This window comes from Priapulus caudatus, unplaced genomic scaffold (genome assembly GCF_000485595.1).
Source record: "Priapulus caudatus unplaced genomic scaffold, Priapulus_caudatus-5.0.1 Scaffold75, whole genome shotgun sequence".
NCBI classification, from domain to species: Eukaryota; Metazoa; Priapulida; class Priapulimorpha; order Priapulimorphida; family Priapulidae; genus Priapulus; species Priapulus caudatus.
Genome location: NW_014577136.1, coordinates 138,420 through 155,492, shown reverse-complemented (window position 1 = coordinate 155,492; position 17,073 = coordinate 138,420). Strand labels below are relative to the sequence as shown.

Here is a 17,073-nt window from a genome sequence, read left to right as displayed (position 1 = left end):
TCTCTCTCTCTCTCTCTCTCTCTCTCTCTCTGTCTCTTTCTTGTGGCTTCCAATTGGCAGCTTCTAACTTGTAGGGAATGTTACCCCTGATTTTCCAAGCACTTTTTCAGAAAGTTTAAAAATGTGTGAGGTGCGCTGAACCATCTCTACGGAACATAGATCTACTGTACTACCCCATGGCATGAAGTTTCGATCAGCTAACCACTCGTCGCCATTCAGCTGTACAATTAACGAAGAACATTACCTGCATTCATTATTATATCTGTCGCTCACATCGCAGCTCGGTGCTCCCTTGTTGACTACGAGGGGAACATCCTAATGGACGAGTATGTGAGACCGACTGAGCCGATCACAGACTACCGTACAAAGTGGAGTGGGATTCGTCCGTCAGACATGTACTGGGCAGTGCCGTTCTGCGTTGTCCAGGACCATGTGCGACGGATTTGTCAGGTGCGTGCTGTCACAGGCACTTGGAGCATTTCAATAAAATATAATGCTAAATAAATACGAAATCTAGTATTTACTACCAGTCTTCTATACTATCTTTCACCTATTATTGCCGACAATTTTCTGCAAATGCTGTCCAAATGCTCATCTGCAAAAAACACTGGCTGCCGCTGCACACTGACACATAAATATATATATTATTTATTATAACTGCCTAAATGTGAATATATCACAATTAACAAGTTTGGTCAAACAGTTTAAGGAAATCTTATGCAAATTCAAGCTGTCTGTTAAAATTGTTATTAGTGTATCAGTATGGGATTGCACCAGTCCTGGATAAATAATATTAATAATTGTGCCTTGTTTGCATTTCAGGACAAGATTATTATTGGCCATGCGGTGCACAATGACTTCAGAGTTCTACTGCTAAACCATCCCAAACATCTAGTAATGGACACCTCGTTCTTCAAACCACTGCGGGTGAAAGCTGGGTTAGACCCTACCAAAACGGCATCATTAAAGCACCTCACATTGGCACTATTAGGTAATAAACTAATACTAAAATAATTTGCTCTCTATGCCAATGACACATGGCTCAACAAATGTTACCAACATCATTCAACAAATTTACCTCTAAGCATCAACTAACTAATTAATGCAAAACACGGTAACTACCATGGTGCCGTGGTACGTTTAATGTCGTACAACGATCCTTATCATAAATCCTTGATAAACATCGCGGTGCCGGGGTGCGATTAACTGCTGCCACGGCGATTAACACGTTGCGTACTTTTCCCGCGCGGCAGGACGGAGCATCCAGAAATTCACGCACTGTTCGGTGGAGGACGCGCGGGCTACGATGGAGATCTTCAGGAGCGTGCAGCAGCTGTGGGAGTGCGAGCGTGGCATCACGAACAGCTGCACCGCTGCCGCGGCCACAGCAGCGGACCCCGTGTGCGACTCCGGATACAGCAGCACCACCGAGACTGCCGCCTCGTTCCTCGAGGACGAGTTCTGGCCAGACGATCTCAATTAATGACGACCGCGCCTATTGTTGGCCATCATACTCGGAATAGTTATTTTTACCGCGGTAGAAGTATTTCAACCGCGGTTAAATTATGGCCCTTTTACGCAATCAGAGGCCTCGTTACACATAATTTAACCGCGGTAAAAATAATTTATCCGCAGTAAAAATAATTTATCCGCAGTTGAATTATATGTATAACAACCTCGGATTGGATAAAAGGCCAATAATTATACCGCAGTAAAAATAATTATTTCTAAGTACGATGGCCAACCATACGCGCTGGCTCGTCAACAAAACAGCGTCGCGAATTTACAAGTGTTCTTGTGTGTTTGTTAGTTTGGTTCAGAACCCACTGATGATCGACAGGATATGCAGCGGGTCGTTTTACACCGTCGGCTTACGGCGAAAGGTTGCTACGTTTAGCGATGCTTTGCGGGCATGAACGCGTGCGTCAATAGGTATTGCACGTGTGCTCAACTAGAACTGATGACGGTTGCTGGTCTTCCATTGCGTTCGCGTTAACTGGCTGTTATGGGGGTAAGGACGTAAAAGTAATAAATGCGTGGGCACAAAATAAAAAACGGAAGTTTTTTGTTGTAGTTGAAGAGATTTGGTGTCGCGTTGGACTGCCACTGTAACATCCACCCCTTGCTTTTCCCACCACAGCTGGATATAAAGTAAACACTACAGCAGACACACTTATTTAGTTCGTATTCCTGTATTCGAGACGAGAATGTATTTTTCATAATAAATAATCTCACTACAAGTAACCTAGTATATATGGCTAGGGTCATCACTCTGTTTGTAACACCAAACTTCATTGACATCAAAGTTGCAACAACTAACAAGACTGCTAAGTTTAGCACCCTGCACTTCTGTTCATATTGATATTCTACCATGCCAAACCAATCTCACGCATGCCATGTAGGATATCGGATTAAAAGAAATCTATAAAAAAACAAAGATCACTCATAAAACTGTAACAATTTATGAACAAATAAGGTGAAATAACAAAAACGGTGTACAGCATAGGTTTTTTGCACGTAGTCTTGTGATCAACACACCGTAGCAAATGTACGGTTAACATAGTAAAGTAACTGAAATGCATCTAAAATTCGCAGAGGCAAGCATGCTCATCCAAGTAGAAAAAAACATTTTAGCGGTCACCACTGCGAGGGCACTTTTCACATAATGACATTAAAAAGACGTTACAAGAATACTCCACAGTAAATCTCTTTCTCAAACCACAGAGATAGATACATACATATCTCTCTCTCTCTCTCTCTCTCTCTATATATATATATATATATATATATATATATATATTGAGAGAGAGTTCTGCACATAAAGTCTAAGCCAATCGGACGTAAGCAATTAGCTTCATGTAAAGAAAATTCGTGTTGAAACACAATTAATGCGTGTTTAATACAACATGTGCAGGGCATTTAAAGAAAATACATATATAAGTAAATCTGCTGAATATATGTAACCATTAAAGCATAAATAGTTATTAATATCCTACCTATACTTCTGTGATATAACCAATGATCACAAGCAGGTAATATATGAAAAAACATTGGATGACTTATTACCAGGTTGAACTTCTCAAGACTGGAGATTACTTACAATAAAGATAATGGTAATTAAAGTGACTACTGATAAAAGTGTACATAATATCCATTTGATCCTTTATAATTCTGAAAAATCAACAATCTGCACACAATATGAATTTTTTAAATCACAAGAGCAAAATCATGCTATAATCAATTATTACCTGATTTCCAATATTTCAAGCGAGGCAAACATGAGGTATTGCAAATAAGACGTGAGAAAAGTATGTTAATTAAACTTGCACTTAGCTATGTACGACCTACAAAGATATCATATCATCATACTACCCTGGATCTTAGGTATACTAACCTGGATCTTATGTCGCTTTTAATGTTATGCATTCCAATTTCATAACAACTACATGCAACTTTTAATGGCAAATATGGTAATGATATTTTTTTTATCCCAATTGCTTTGAATATATAATATATCAGGAGTCTTATCAATATTATCCTGAATATATCATGTATGCATTATGGCACATACCACGTTATCTTGTACACGAATCATAACACACTATTCCACAATTCAGCCACATATACAGAATAGATTGCATCAAACATGTTCGTATAATGTCACCAAATGGCTTTCATTAAGAAGCATATCTTACAGAAAACGGGGTGGCACAATGTACTTAATAAATTAATAACATTTATCTTCACCATAGGTGCGTATGGTCTCACAAAATCGCAATATATATTAATCACTAAAACACCCTCCTACGGATAATTAACTGAAGGAAGTCGATAAAATGACTTCAATAAATTTCACGTTTACAAGTCATGGCATTTTAAACAAAGCATGTCTACCACAACTCTGTGAACAACACACCCTCTCGTCCGAAGTTGTTGCAGTATAAACTACATATTAACAGCGGTAAATAATGACAGATATCAGTCGTTCTTCACCCCCTGATATTATAACATACGTTCATACGTCACAGCCAACCATGTCTCAGCCACGAGTGATTCTCGCATGCTAAAATATTGTTTCCGACTTGGCAAACAACCACGGTGAATTAACAAACCAGCAGAGAAAACCTGGGAAATGATCCCACTGCCAATTTCTCCGAACTCACTAAGTTGTTTCACGGGCACACAACCTGTGTCCTATTATGGATTTTCGATGCGAACACAATCTTAGAAATACATTTCACGACATACCTGAAAAACGTTGACATCTAAAAATATACTATTGTATCGTCAGCTTGTCAAACAGTTTTATTAACATATTAATTTCATACAAAGCATGAGCTTTGCAATAGCTTAATCCTGACTTTGGTGGATACGTGAACGAAAATAAAACTAATGAACTATTGAAACTAAAATTCAATAAAAATGTCCACTGCTAGTTCAGTTAGGCCATTATGTCAATGTGAGAATCATCAACAGGAAAACCATAAATCATTGCATGAATTTCACTGTCAAAACATGTTTACTCGAGTTTCATGCAATCGGTTTGTGCATTAAGTGTTCGGCCACTCGCAATACCTAGGCCGTTAATGAACTTCTGCTGTTAGCCGTCAGTGTAATGTGAACGAATCTATCACATTTTCCACAACACCCGCATTTATCGCAACAAAACATTTTATTAAATGGAGAATCTTGATCAATTTCAAGCAGAAGTGTTTGTTCATTAGGCCTCGTTATCCATCAACCGGTGCATGTCTTTCACGGCATGGAGAACCAATGTCAATTGTCGTAAACTGCCGAAATATGACATCACCGTTTAGTGTGACTGCATGAGTATAGCCCATACAATCTTTGAGGTCGCATGTAGACAAGCACCTATGCAGCCGTTTTCGCCATGTCATATCTGAAAGAAATTAAAGTCTAGAGTACTATGTCTTATTTTCTCTCACTCACTCTCACTCTCTCTCTATCTCTCTCCTTCTCTCTCTCACTTCTCCCTCCCTTCCTCTCTCTCGCTCGCTTGTTCTGTCTCTCTCTCTTGCTCTCTCGCTGCCATAGGTAGTGTAGGAATGAGCCAGTGATATGTATATAGCCGGCTTATCATTGCAGAAAGCAGCCTACAAATGACTCGTGACTGGGAAGTTTTCAATGAAGAGTTCAAAGACAGCAAATCAAATCCAAAAAATAAAATTAATCCTTGCAGTTTGTAGCGCACGTTCAACAACAACTCTTACCTTGACGCAACGTAACGCAATGTAGGATGACTCGGTAATATAATGTAAGGTACTGTATTGCAATGTAATGTAATGTGATGTGATGTAATAGAATGAAATAAAAATAAAAATAAAATAAAAAAAATTTCCTTGACTACTCTCAAGTCGCTAAAGTCACGCTGCCTACCTCTATCAAAAGACGTTAATTAAATAGGTCCAGTGATGAAAACTCATTTAGTAAAAAATGGTAAAAAAACCATTAACCCACCTTTTAACCTGATCGGGGACATACACGTAATCCATGGGTATATTTTCATCCAATTGCTTCAGAGTATAAATGAACTTAAGCTTGTTCCAGAACTTGTGGCTAATGAACATAACAAACAATGAATAATAAACAAACCTTGTCAAAAGGAAACTATAAAATATATTTAGTAAAATACAAGTACATACAAATTGTATTTGTATTTGAATTACACTAAATAAAGTAATAATGATAAAAACTCCCTGAGCCGGCTGTACGATCCATGCGTTATAGCACAAGCACTGTGTGCGTGCATGTTCATGAATATAGACATGGTTATAGGGTTTATTCCCGGTTGGCCTACTCCCATTTCGCCTACAGCAAAATTCCCAGTTGGCCTACACCTATTTCGCCTACTCCCACAGTTCGTCTACGCTCAAAATCTACCCCATTCCCATTTCGTCTACGATCGGTTTGTTCACTAAATAATCATTTATAAAATATAAAATATGGTTTTGACTGGTATACATACATAGGATAGACTACAGGAACCAGGCAAAAATACAGGTACAAGTAATGAGAACACAACTTGACAAAAATAGTTCTGAGAGTAGACGAAATGGGAGTAGGCGAAATGTGAATATTGCCGATTCTCAGAGTAGACGAAATGGGACGTAGGCGAAATGTGAATATTGCCGATTCTGAGAGTAGACGAAATGGGACGTATAGGCGAAATGGGTGTAGGCGAAATGGGAGTAGGCCAACTGGGATGTTACCGGTTATAGATGTAAAAATAGAGTGGAGATGAGTTTGTGGTTACGATTAGATGATAAACGGTTTTGTTTCCTGAAGAAACACTTTGCTTTCGAAACTGCTGTTGATTAATGTCACCTAATTGTAAGGTTAAGCGAGGATTTCTGTGATGTTGCGATACAAAACTAATGGTTAATGGCACAATACCTGATGAATGGTCGGCACATAATCACGATGGTTTTCAACCAGAAGGTCGGATGAACCAAATAGAGCGCTTTCAAGTTCTTACGCAGCCTGAAACAAGTATATACGATGTATGAAAGCCAACATTAGAGCAACAAACCACCCGACATTACCCCTCGATTTCTTCGTTTACGCATACACTGTTACATTTTCTGCTTCAGGATTTACATTTGTGCACATAGACTGTCATAAACAGCCCAATATGAATCTTTTACTTTCTGTATTGTGACATACTATCAATATGTAGTTAACAAATAATTTATTAATTAAGCAGTAATGTATTATTAATCACAATGCAGAGTCTCATACATGCCTTAGTTACACAGCAATCAATTTACAAGTAAAACCATGCCAAGAATTCCACACGCTGGTAAGCACATAATTATCACTCAAACACATAATAAAGCAATCGATATCATCAAACTGTACTCGAATGTTAACTTCAAGTTCAACACCAGAAATTACAATTGACTGATTTTGATAATTGTATTTGCAAATCATCGTTTATCATTTCTATTATTAGCATCTCAAACATCAATATATATATTCGGCTGGGAGTACCTACACTAATCTATTGATTTATATTGTTCTTTTACACATCACTACAAGGTCCCTATGTTAGATAAGCATTACAAGCGTGGCTATTTGAATTAGTCTAGATACCATTGAATGCTAGGCTACACTGACCCTGATTAGTTAGAAAATTTTAATGGAGACTTGCAGGACTCATACATTTAAATTTCATTAGATGGATAAGCTAAGAAACTATTTCATTAGTCCAGCGAAATGATTTTCGTCAGCAGCCAGAATTTTGCATGCGTTTCTTCTGCCAAGCACACATGCAGCAGCGTGCATGCCATCTTGTGAAATGTGGTGAACACCCCTCAATAAGAATTTGATGAAAATAAACAGGCAGTTAATTATGTGACAGCAAAATGAGTGCATATGCACGTCCCAGCGTTCCGGAGACAACTATTTTGTCAAATGGACATTGTTGCAGATTTATTGACAATGTGTCGTTTATAAAACTCGAAAAACACGAAAAACACAAAACAAGTCTCTCTTCATTCCTCATCGCTTTCCACTTAACAGACTCGAATAATTAAGTCTTTGTTAGAGATATTAAACAAGCATTAGGCACAGCCTATACTAACGTACAGCCAAACCTGCTAACCATCTCTACAGAATGGAAACGTCTACAAAAGACACCTTTGAAGTTTTCTTCGATTAGCAGTTAGTGAAACCAACTCTATAGAACGGACACCTAGTGGCCGATTCGCGATTTCTCTCAAGCGATCCTTACGCGCAGGTTTGACTGCAGCTATACCCACTACAGCAGCTCCCCACAACTAAAGAAAATGCACCCAGACATACCGTACTACGGATGAGGGTTAGGATGAGTCGCAGCGACAGACGGAGGCTGCGTTAGTCGTGTGCGGTGTTAGCAACGGTGAGCGTGCACACCCACGTATGTGCGTACTGCCCACAGCGTGATACTTACGGCATCATAGTCCCAACACGATAGCAGCGCGGGTCGTCGTAATCGTACCTTCTATCGATCATCTGGTAGCAGCGCTTGAGCCAGGAGAATCGCGGCATGTTGTTGCCGACCGAACCGCTGTGCAGGTAGACTAGCATGTAGTCCTCCGCTACAAGCTGCTCCAGTGTGTTTATCACATACCTGTCGCACGTAATAGCAACCACAGGTATACACGGGGTACACAAGAGTAGTTGGTGCACAATAATCGGTTAGTATACAGCCCATTTCACTGGTCAATCGGTGAATTCCGTACAACGCTCGGAATTCAAGTCACATGGCACGATATCACGCGACTCCAACAACAGATCGCAGACTGGTAGGAATGAAAGTTAAACCACCAAGTAAAATAAATTTAAGTAATAAAGGAATACTCACAAGAATAGATTATCCATCACATATTCATAGTCATTCCTACTCCTGTCTGGGAGATAGCATGCAGCAAACACTATAATTGCCTTCAGTCCCTCTCCATAGTAGCCTATAAAGGTCATGGAGCATTACACATCACACGCTAGTGCAATATTCAATAGGCAGCAAAAATGAAAAAGAAAATCTTTCCTTAAAACAGTGCCTATTACCGCAAGGTTGACAGACCTAAGTCAATAAGGGTCTATTAGGTGGGATAGAAGACATGTTAAAAGCGACTAAGTTCTCATGTGAAGTTACGTTCTTGAGCTAGATGGCCCCACGACCATAATTTATGTCACCAAAATAAGGGCGATTAGCCTTACTATCCTGATACACTGGAAGATAAAGATACATTAGAAATAATAAGTACACCTCCGAGCCACAGTACAATGAAATGCGCACTACCCTAAGCCACCTCCATGCGACAGTACATTCTTGTTCGACAATGAAATGCCCGCTACTTTATGGTACCTCCGTGTGACAGCACCTTGTTGTATGACAATAAAAAATGCTATATTGCGTTACCTTCATGCAACAGAACAATTAAACGCCTGCTATGTGACAGTTACCTGTGTGTGACAGTGTAGGAAAGCGCCAAGTATAGGAAAGCGCCGGCTTGTCCACACTTATTGTTTACATTTATAATTTCCCATGATTCTGCATGAGCTTCGCCGCACGGCGTAAGCAACCAATATAACACCAATATCAATCGCGCCATATCCGCCGGGTGATATGCTGGTGTCATTATATATCTATTATGGACCGGACTTGTTGACGCCAAACGCGCAGGGAAAAGCGGACTCGGCTCTGATCCTTCGACTCCGATAGTCCATTTGTTGTCCTGCTCCGATCGTGCCTAGTTATTCTCACACACAGTCCAGCGATAATTCTCCGTCTATCTTCTACCCTCTATCTTCACCCCGGCTGAGCGTCTTCGCGAACCTCCTTACTAAGGTACGAAATCACTGGTATTCGATCACGTATTCTGTGTGTAGGCGTCTGTGTAGTTTCGTGGAGTTGTGTTCATCTAGACTGTTAAGAGTATATTCTGTGGTACAATAGAACATACGGAGAGTAGCTTTATAATACTGTGTTCGTGTTGTTTATCTGTGCTATCTATCGTGGACTCTATCGACGCAACCTGTTACTACCAATAAGGAACGGGTGCCACTAGCGCACCTACTAAACTGTAGAACCTGGGGAGTGGGAAGCTGAGTGGCTTCCTTAGAACAGCACCTTCTAGTATGACAATGACAATGCTATAATACGTTATCTCCATGCAACAGGACAACTAGGCTAAATTCGAAGACTGCATTACATTTACCTCTGTGTGACAGCACTTTGTATGGCAATGACAATGCTACGTGACATTTACCTCCGTGTGACAGCTAGCACCTTGTATGGCAATGACAATGCTACGTGACATTTACCTCCGTGTGACAGCACCTTGTATGACAATGACAATGCTACGTGACATTTACCTCCGTGTGACAGCACCTTCTTGTACGGTTCGATGACCTTCATGTCGATCGTCTGCTGCTTGCCTCCAACGACAACGCGCTTCCAGCTGCGAGATTCGCGGTACTCCTCGGATGCTGAGAGCTCGGGAAGATGCTCAGACGACGGCGACGTCACGGGCGTGTCGTCTGCACACAAAACAAATCACAGCAAAGACAAATCACTACACCATCTGATGGTCAAATCTGATAACTTCACTCAGCTTTGAGAAAGCCTCCTGATAGGAGGGAAACGTTAGCAGTACGTTTTGATCAACACGGTTGAGTAAAAATTAACCAAGATAGATCTATTATCTACCAACCGAATGAACTTATTTAATGAAAGACAAATTAGTCGGACATCGGTGAGTTGCCAAATGACTGAACGTTGCAATCGGGTATATACAAGGTTTTTTTGCAGTTTCCTGATCTTTAGATTATCCTGAACCTACAGTGAGACATTGCTGAGTTGCCAAATGACTGAACGTTGCCATCGGGTATATACAAGGTTTTTTGTGGTTTCCTGATCTTTAGATTATCCCGAACCTACAGTGAGACATCACTGAGGGCCGCGTCTTACTACGTTTCGCGGTCATAGGTTCACGGCCCGGCCCCCCCACTCAGTGTTATTTAGAGTACGCATATGCTCGTTCCCTCTCTTTGAAAGCACCCCCCTACCTCAAGCCTGCCAAAGTTTCTGAACCCCCCTTTCGCGGGCTTTTTGCGGGTTTTCCCTGCCTTGGAGACCCCCCTAAATCCGGAACACTGCTCAATGTACCCCCTATCTCAGGTGAGCTCTCATTCCAACCTTCTATCTCAGGACAGACACCCTCCCTCATCTCAGGTTATAAGCTGTCATTACAATAGAGGGTTCCCCGATGATGTCATGATGGAGGACAAAACAATAGCAAACCTTTGCACTAGACCATGAAAACAATGACTTTTCATAGTCTGATGCACAGGTTTTTATTGTTTGTCCTCCAATATTGCTGCTCGTGGGAATTTAACCTACTACCCCAGTCTACACTACGTAGTGTAGAGTTCAGTGATCGAGGGGAACTAGGGGGCAATATTTTTACTTTTCAAAATGAAATAATTCTGAATGAGCTTTCAAAACTAGCAGGAATTTCAGGAATTTGATCCCGAGATTTGATAGTTTTCTATGATATTCAAGATGAAAGAGAGAGAGGAAAAACACCCCTCTTTTAAAGAAATCTCCGGGTGAAAAGTCAAATACACCCCCTTTTTTACAATTCTTGGGCCGGATTTTGTCGTGCGAAAAATACCCCTTTACCGGAGATTTTGGGAACGCGCATGCGGTCCCTCCGACCTCGGAGTGGGGGGCCCGGGGTTCACGGCTACGAAATCGGCAGCGACGGAGAAGATGATAGCACTGAAGGGAAAACTAGCAGCAGAAAAATGATATTAGCATAGAATGTAACGCTAGCGATAGAAAGTCATATTAACAGAGAGGACAACAGATGCAGTCAATGACAGCATTAAACGCACACGCACGCACGCACGCACGCACGCACGCCCGCACGCGCGCACACACGCACGCACGCACACACACACACGAAGCAATACTCACTCTCCCACTCCAGTTCGTCAAGATGGCCGCCATCGTCCACGTGTTCGCCGGGCGTAGTCGCGCCGTTGCCGTTGTCGTTGTCGACGATGTTGCTGTCGAGTCGCCGCTGCTGCTGCAGGAATGCGTCACTGTCCTCATCTTCTTCCTCCAGCAGCAGTGGATGCACGGGCACGCGCTTACGCTCGGAAAGGTTGCCCGGACGCTCTGCAAGAGAGAGGGAGAGAGAAAATGGCGGCATGACAAGATGTTCTGAAGTGAGGGCCATCGTGTAGTTATATGAGTGTAGAACATGCGTATAAGACATGTTAAACGCGTGTTTAACATGCGTATAACACATGTTGAACACGTGTAGAACATGCGTATAACACATGTTATTTAAACACGTGTAAAACATGCGTATAACACATGTTAAACACGTTTTAAACATGCGTATAGCACTCATTAAACGCACATTAGACACAGGATGAAAATGTGTAAATAGAGCATGCATCAATTTGCACGCGCCTCTCGACCACGTATTAGACATGGGTTGAATACACGTACCTCAAAGGATTAGATGAGTGGCTCACACACTTAAACGTGGGTAAACACACCATGAACACGTATAAAACAACACATTGAACGTATGTATACAACACAATAAACACGTGTCAAACACACACTGAACGCGTGTTAAACGTGTGTCGGAAACACCAGACACGTTGAGCATGCGTCAAACACACATGTACGTACTGAACACACACTGAACACGTACTGAACAAATTTTGAACATGCACTAAATGCAAGGAATAAACTCTGGGAAAGTAATTTTTCCCCAGGAAAAACACAGTTGTTTGCAGCATATATATATTCTGCTATTCTATTCTCCTGACGTATCAGAGACACCGCGGTAAGTCACGGCATGCCAAGGCTAGAGGGAAATGGTGGTCTTGCCTGGTTTCACATCTGCACTCCCATCCTCAGGGAGAGAACTAGGGTAGTTGTCGTCCTGCCACTCATCCTGAGTCACAATGTGTTTCATGTTCTCCTGATACGAAACACCACGCACTGTACAATCCGCGTAGCACAAGACAATTGCATCAAAGAATTCTATGGAGCAAGATACAGTACAGTACAGTACAGTCCAGTCTAGTTCAGTACAACGTCCAGTCTAGTCCAGTACAGTCCAGTCTAGTCCAGTACAGTCATGTCCAGTACAGTCCAGTCTAGTCCAGTACAATCCAGTCTAGTCCAGTACAGTCCAGTCTAGTCCAGTACAGTCCAGTATAGTCCAGTACAATCCAGTCTAGTCCAGTACAGTCCAGTCTAGTCCAGTACAATCCAATCTAATCCAGTACAGTCCAGTCTAGTCCAGTACAGTCCAGTCTATTCCAGACAGTCCTACAGCATAGTACAGTGCAGTACAGTAGTGAAGTTAACTAAAGCACGCAAGGCGATAACAAATAAGCGAGGTACATACAGCGGACTCGATCGACGCTTTGATGACCTGTCTCATGTTCGAAGGATCGTTCGGGAAACGCGCCGGCTCCATCGTGAACTCTGCCTCGTCTAAAAAGCGGCCCTGCAGCGTCGCAAAACAAAAAACGGTAAAAAATCAAATTAGTTAATGAAATCAAATTCAAAATAAAATTATTCAAAAAATAATTAAATCGAGTTAGTTTCGCGTCTATCAGCCATTGGTCCGCCGACATGGCGGGCACGTGACAATTACGATTAATCAACAATTCATTAACGAGACTATTGCCAGCGTGAGTGTCCGTCTACCTGCATACAGTCTACCCTCAGCTGACTCGCTCCTAGTCGCATCAACAAATCTGGGCCTAGTTTGCAAAATGGTAACTACCGACTCCTTTTGTATTTTTATATTATAAATTTTAAATTTTAAATATATATTTTACATTATATATTTATCTTCTTTTTTTTTCATGTAAGACTGACTTATCACCAACATTTTCTTGGAACATTGGCATTTCCTGGCATTTACAAATGAGTGAAACCATAAATAATGCAACAGCCTCAAATTTCCTTAGCATATGGTGTGAACAAAGGATGTGAATATATGCAGCCAACCTGATTAGGCTCCCAGTATAATCCACAGTACTATAAAATTGACTACCCAACAAAGTACTACAGTACACATACCAGTATAATATCAGGAGTTTTTTAAAAAATTGCTAAAATTGCTAAAAACAGCAAACGTTTTAAAATTCAACAACCACTAATTTTAACTGAACAACAAATTTGTATTGAATTGAAAAACTGATGCCTGAACAATAATTTGAATGAAAATAAAATGTACAAACAAATCACGTTTCATTTGCGAAGCACTGTGAATAACTAAATAACTGCTATTATCACACCTATGAGGGATCGAGGCTTTGTAGTAAAACTTACCACAAAGCTGTGATTTTTGAAATGTAAAATTTACTTACAATTCAGACACCAGCTAACAAGCAGCAAATGAACAGTGGGTACAACACCGACACTACCACAAATAATGCGCATCATTACAAGAATACAATCAGGGCTTCCGCCAGAAAATGTTTTTGAGGTAAGGACCAAAATAAGGGGTGTTCATTGATTAAAGCCGCACAATACGCATCCAAACGCTAATTTCTCCAGTACTAGACTAGCAAATGCTTCGTGTCATGCATAATCACACTACCTTATGACAAAATAAACTCTAGTTCCTCCCATTTCACTGCACATTTGCTTAAAACCCACAAGAAAGAGGCGAAATCTGGCAATCTGGCGCCAACGCCGAATTGTTTGCCAAACAATTTAGCCCCGAATCGGTTAGGTGACGTCACATGTTGCTGCTGTACGGTTGCTTGGCAGAGCAACGCGAACGTGTCAACAACATCGGAGAATTTGAACAATATTGCAGGTATTTTCAAATACCTTTTATAAGACAACATGCAGTGAAATGGGAGGAACTAGAGTTTATTTTGTCATAAGGTAGTATGATTATGCATGACACGAAGTATTTGCTAGGATAGTACTGGAGAATTCAGCGTTTGGATGCGCATATTGCGGCTTTAATTGAGAATGAATTTGAAGTCAAATTATACGGATTTATGTTGTGAGCGCTTGGGGAAATCACATTAAACCGTCATCTTAAGTAGATACCAACTAGTGCATTAAACCAGTGACTATCATGTTGTGACTTTCTTGTTGAATTAATGTGAAATTATGCAAATAATTTTGGGTATGGATCCATACCCTAGAAATAGTTTTGGGTATGGAACTTTACCCTTTTATCCTCCTGGTAGAAACCCTGGCAAAATCATAAAGCCAAGCCACGCAGCTAAGCATCCAACACCCTATCACCGGCGCTAAGCGCAGACAACAACGCGGCCACTAACACGACACCCACGCATGCTGCGACAACAACAACGACGACGGTGGCGCCATCTGCTGACCTGCTTGAGCACCTTGTTCACGTCGTCCTTTGAACGCTTCGGATGCAGGTCCTCAGGCGTTTCCACGGCGTCGGAACTGTCCGTCCGGCCGTCCGTCACCGAGCTGTCCGTGCTGCCCCCTGTCCTGTCCCGCCACCCCGCCGCCGCTCCCGCGACCTTTAACCCGTCCACCGGCGCCTCCTGTGACGTGCACGCGATCGTCGGATCATCGTCGAAAAACCGTTGCGTCATCGTGGCGACCGCGGGGTCGTCGTCGTCGCCGCGGTAACGCTGCTGCTCGCGCGAACTCACCCGCGTTGCCGCGTCGACGGCCTCGAATCGCTCCAATGCCTCGTGGATCGCCGTGTGTGCGATCACGCGTGCAAGCTTCCTCTCCTCCGTACCGCTCTCCCTCTCCTCCTCTGCACCTCCCTCTTCTCTACTCTTCTCCGCTGTTGCCCTCTCCCTTGCACCGCTGTCCTTCTCCTCCGCCTCATCCTCCCCTAGACACATCGGATCCTGCCCCGGCTCCTCATCCTCCTCCTCCTCCTCCTCCACCTCCCTCTGCCCCGCAGTGAGCTCCTCTAGTGAGCTCGCCTTCTCCAGCACGCGTCGCAGCACCGACCGCGTCAGTTCCTCGTGTCCCGCCGCCGCGTCCGCCGCTTCCCCATCCGCAAAACTCGACGGCGGCGTGTACGGAAAGTTGCGCGCCTCGGGCTGCAGCAGCAGCGTGTCGTCATCCTGCGACATCGCCTCCTTCTTCGCCGCGATCTTGTTCACCATGTCGCGCGAGTGGAAACTGGGGAGATGCGGCGGCTCCGCAGCCGGGAAGCTGCGCGCGTGCTCGTCCGCGTAACTGTTGCGCGGCGTCGCGCAGCGCGGAGCCTCCAGCGCGTCCGCGTCGTCCGTCTCCGCGCCGACGTCCGTTTCCATGGCGACGGGATGCGGGAGCCCGTCGTCGAGCGCGTTGAAGTTGTGCATGACGTCTTCCTCGTCGGGGAGGCGGAGCGGCGGGTTGTCAATGCGGGTTGCCGGCGGCGACGACGCGACGTAGCCGTCGTCTCGCGAGTCGTCCGCGCCTCGCGGCGTCTCGAGAGAGTCGTCGACAGGCGAGGCGGGGGTCGCTGAGGCGTCTGTGAGGAGGAAGGCGCGGATGCACGGTAGCATCTGCTTGCGGGTCGTGCCCGGCTGGCATTGCTGCAGCAGCGTTGCCGACGGCAACACCTCCGTCTGCCGCCGCGGCAAAGCAGCGCGAGTCACCAAATCACACATCTGCAAATTAGCAGGGTGCAAAATTATCGCGAGTCCGGAGTCAAAAATTATAAAGTCATTATTTATAAATTATACTTTATGAGTTAAGAAATAATTTAATAATTATAATAATAATAAAATTAATAATAATTATAATAATAGTATAATTATTCATAACATCATCATGTATTATCATTTGCATTACTTGATTATTTTTTTACATTCTATATATCTACGGAAACTATTTTTTACATTACGTTAAACACACACACTACTAACCACGACGGATGTCGTACCTGTACGCGATAGCAGTCGTTCTGTGAGAACACGGCAATGGCCTTGAGATCCGGCACCGGTCTGCTATCCATAACAACGATGACATCATAGCTATTCGTGTCACAGAAACGCGCCATGTCCGCCTGCACGGCACTCCTGCTTAAGAACGCCTGCGAGAAACATCATGTGAAAACTACAAATATACACAGTGCAAATCAGTAGTGCATTTCATCAACTTTTAGATGGACATGCCGTCGATTTTGAAGACATTCCATGACCCAAACACGAAAACGCGATTGTTTCTCAGGATTTTCATCGGCTACAGCGTATTTGGGACTATACAAACACCGGAAATTAAACTTAGCATCGTGAAATTCCAGGACTTTTTCCAGGTTTTCTGGGACCCGTCCAGATCACTGGTGCTGCCACCTACCGTCGCTGACATTGGTACAGAACTGACTGCGATGCTCACGCCCTCGTTGGCGGCTGTTTTCAGATCTTTCCTTAGCAGGTCAATGTTCGAGAGGGCTGAAAGAAACACATCGCATCACGAATGTGCAATGGACCACAGCTGAAACTTAGCACGAGCCAAGAATTCTCGTCGAGTTCTCTCTCTCTCTCTCTCTCTCTCTCTCTCTCTCTCTCTCTCTCTCTCTCTCT

General features: G+C 43.0%; 2 protein-coding genes across 3 annotated transcripts in view; one reads left to right on the top strand and one right to left on the bottom strand.

Annotated features, from left to right (window-relative positions):
- Positions 1–2,251, top strand: part of LOC106821495 (RNA exonuclease 4-like) — a 4,483-nt gene extending 2,232 nt beyond the window's left edge. For both annotated transcript variants that reach the window (XM_014826332.1, XM_014826333.1), the window contains exons 3-5: positions 281–450; positions 823–991; positions 1,254–2,251. In XM_014826332.1, the coding sequence (XP_014681818.1) occupies positions 281–450; positions 823–991; positions 1,254–1,483 (569 nt within the window). In that variant the 3' untranslated portion in view covers positions 1,484–2,251. The remainder of the gene's footprint in view (positions 1–280; positions 451–822; positions 992–1,253) is intronic.
- Positions 2,252–2,446: 195 nt separating this feature from the next.
- The window catches only part of LOC106821494, a 28,328-nt gene continuing 13,701 nt past the window's right edge, over positions 2,447–17,073 (bottom strand). The window contains exons 5-16 of the mRNA XM_014826331.1: positions 16,847–16,941; positions 16,434–16,583; positions 14,908–16,158; positions 12,945–13,046; positions 12,419–12,512; positions 11,486–11,689; positions 9,880–10,044; positions 8,366–8,468; positions 7,952–8,131; positions 6,415–6,501; positions 5,479–5,577; positions 2,447–4,900 (exon numbers count right to left, since the gene is read on the bottom strand). Coding sequence (XP_014681817.1) covers positions 4,873–4,900; positions 5,479–5,577; positions 6,415–6,501; positions 7,952–8,131; positions 8,366–8,468; positions 9,880–10,044; positions 11,486–11,689; positions 12,419–12,512; positions 12,945–13,046; positions 14,908–16,158; positions 16,434–16,583; positions 16,847–16,941 — 2,558 coding nt within the window. The 3' untranslated portion in view covers positions 2,447–4,872. The remainder of the gene's footprint in view (positions 4,901–5,478; positions 5,578–6,414; positions 6,502–7,951; positions 8,132–8,365; positions 8,469–9,879; positions 10,045–11,485; positions 11,690–12,418; positions 12,513–12,944; positions 13,047–14,907; positions 16,159–16,433; positions 16,584–16,846; positions 16,942–17,073) is intronic.